Source organism: Conger conger, chromosome 8 (genome assembly GCF_963514075.1).
Source record: "Conger conger chromosome 8, fConCon1.1, whole genome shotgun sequence".
In the NCBI taxonomy this organism is placed as follows: Eukaryota; Metazoa; Chordata; class Actinopteri; order Anguilliformes; family Congridae; genus Conger; species Conger conger.
Genome location: NC_083767.1, coordinates 3,387,122 through 3,389,621, shown reverse-complemented (window position 1 = coordinate 3,389,621; position 2,500 = coordinate 3,387,122). Strand labels below are relative to the sequence as shown.

Sequence of the window (2,500 nt, the reverse complement as noted above, 5' to 3'; positions counted from 1 at the left end):
CTCACACACTCACACACTCACACACTCACACACTCACACACTCACACACTCACACACTCACACACTCACACACACCACAGGGCAGACTACATTCACTCAGACAACCGCCACAGAGCAGGGCATGTTGGGAGATGAGACTGAGTACACTAACACAACCACAACAGAGCAGGGCATGTTGGGAGATGGGGCCATTTACACAACTGAGTGGTGGGTTGGTTGTGCTGGGAGGGGATTGGCTGGTCGTGCTGGGAGGGGATTGGCTGGTCGTGCTGGGAGGGGATTGGCTGGTCGTGCTGGGAGGGGATTGGCTGGTCATGGTGGGAGGGGATTGGCTGGTCGTGTTGAGGATTAGCTTGCTTTAGTCTCTGATGTAGTGGCAGCAGTGAGAGTGAAGCAGTATTGATTCAGCCTGTTCTCCAGGATAGATGGACTTGTTTAATGGAAAAGCAACGATCCAGCACAGACACAGTGAAGATGCGATTACACAAATGTTTCTCCCACAGGTAGTTTCATTAAAACAGCGGCAATTAGAAAACAAATCAGCCAATCAGAGAGGTCTCAGAGGGCCAGGAGACGGGGAAGGTCGGGTGATTCAGTCTGCTGAATTCACAGAGCTCCAGCCTGCTGAACTCACAGTGTCCAGCCAGAATTCACAGAGCTCCAGCCTCCGTGTTTTTCCACCAGGGGAAACGGTGTTACGCACCGGTGACAAGTCCTCATACCCCAGCCTGCCTCACTCTCCTCCCTCACTCTCCTGCCTCACTCTCCTGCCTCACTCTCCTGCCTCACTCGCCTGTCTCACTCTCCTGCCTCACTCTCCTGCCTCACTCTCCTGTCTCACTCTCCTGCCTCACTCTCCTGCCTCACTCTCCTGTCTCATTACCTCACGGCACAATGAGGGTGAGGATATTCTCACATCAGACAAATCACCACCAATCACCACTCAGCTTCAAGCTGGGGTCCAATTGGGGGCGGCAATCCAAACCATCCAATAGGAGATTGGTGAAGAGCTAAGATGGAGGTCGAGGTTTACCTGGTTAATGGCCTTGTACAGGAATGGTAGAGGGGTAAGGGAGAGGGTTAGGGTTTACCTGGTTAATAGAGTGGTAGAGGGTTAGGGTTTACCTGGTTAATAGAGTGGTAGAGGGTTAGGGTTTACCCGGTTGATGGAGTGGTAGAGGGTTAGAGTTTACCTGGTTAATAGAGTGGTAGAGGGTTAGGGTTTACCTGGTTAATAGAGTGGTAGAGGGTTAGAGTTTACCCGGTTGATGGAGTGGTAGAGGGTTAGGGTTTACCTGGTTAACAGAGTGGTAGAGGGTTAGGGTTTACCTGGTTGATGGAGTGGTAGAGGGTTAGGGTTTACCTGGTTGATGGAGTGGTAGAGGGTTAGGGTTTACCTGGTTAACAGAGTGGTAGAGGGTTAGGGTTTACCTGGTTGATGGAGTGGTAGAGGGTTAGGGTTTACCTGGTTGATGGAGTGGTAGAGGGTTAGGGTTTACCTGGTTAACAGAGTGGTAGAGGGTTAGGGTTTACCTGGTTGATGGCGTCATACATGGCCCTGAAGGCCGGCTGCTTCTCGTCGTGGTAAACGCCGCGGTTGCCATGGAGAATGAACACGCCCTCCTCCTCCGCTGGAGCGCAGTTACTCCCGTAGATGCAGTGATCTGGCCGGAAGTTCCACTGGCACGGGAATACAAACAGGCTCTCTGCGGAGAGGAGAGGAGAGAGGAGAAGGGGAGGGGAGAGGAGAGGAGAGGAGAGGAGAGGGGGTGGAGAGAGGAGAGGAGATTCCCCAGATTGGGTCACCATCTCAGTAACACCCAGCACAAGGACCCTAACCCACACTGGGACCCCCAGTACCCACAGGTCCTCTGGGCTGGAGTACAGTGAACGACCTTCAGTTCTCACCGATGTTATTAGCCTCCATGTTGTTGTTTTTTAACACCGTTTTATCTTGGAACAGGCAATATAAATCAGCGTTTTTACGGAGGTAATTATATATTATATAAATTGGAGCAGATGTGGAGACCGAAGCAGCAGACTGGTGACCTTGCAGAAACTTCTGTTCTCTGAGACGGCACACACACACACACACACACACACACACACACACACAGGTGCAGGCTCAGTTGGTGTTTCAGTCGCGGGTTTGTACAGTGAAGTTAGCGTCAGGGCCATATGGGCAAGGCCTGGGTGGGAGGCGGCTGTTTTAACGGTTTCAACTGCTTGCTGCAAATTCTGGAACTTCACCAGTTATGGGAAGGTCAATATTTTCGCTAGAGGGATGTTACCTGTGTTGGAGGTCACAGATTGCATCTGTGCTGTACCAGGAGATCTACCTGGGTTGTGGATACAGGTGGGGGTGTACCGGTGTGGATACAGGTGGGGGTGTATGTACCTGGGTGGGGGTATATGTACCTGGGTTGTGGTGGAAGATGATGTTGAGCAGGTCCTGGTCTCCCCAGGTGATGTTCAGCTTGTATTTCTGGAGGAGTGGCAT

General features: G+C 51.9%; 1 protein-coding gene across 4 annotated transcripts in view; it reads right to left on the bottom strand.

Moving 5' to 3' along the window:
* LOC133135764 (glucoside xylosyltransferase 1-like) overlaps positions 1-2,500 on the bottom strand; it is a 15,537-nt gene that overhangs the window by 5,557 nt on the left and 7,480 nt on the right. For all 4 annotated transcript variants that reach the window (XR_009709436.1, XM_061253027.1, XM_061253028.1 and 1 more), the window contains 2 exons: positions 2,419-2,500; positions 1,534-1,706 (listed from right to left, as the gene is read on the bottom strand). The exon at positions 2,419-2,500 is cut by the window's right edge and continues 42 nt beyond it. Coding sequence is in view for 3 of the 4 variants with exons in the window: in XM_061253027.1 (XP_061109011.1) it covers positions 1,534-1,706; positions 2,419-2,500 (255 nt within the window). In the remaining variant the exon portion in view is untranslated. The remainder of the gene's footprint in view (positions 1-1,533; positions 1,707-2,418) is intronic.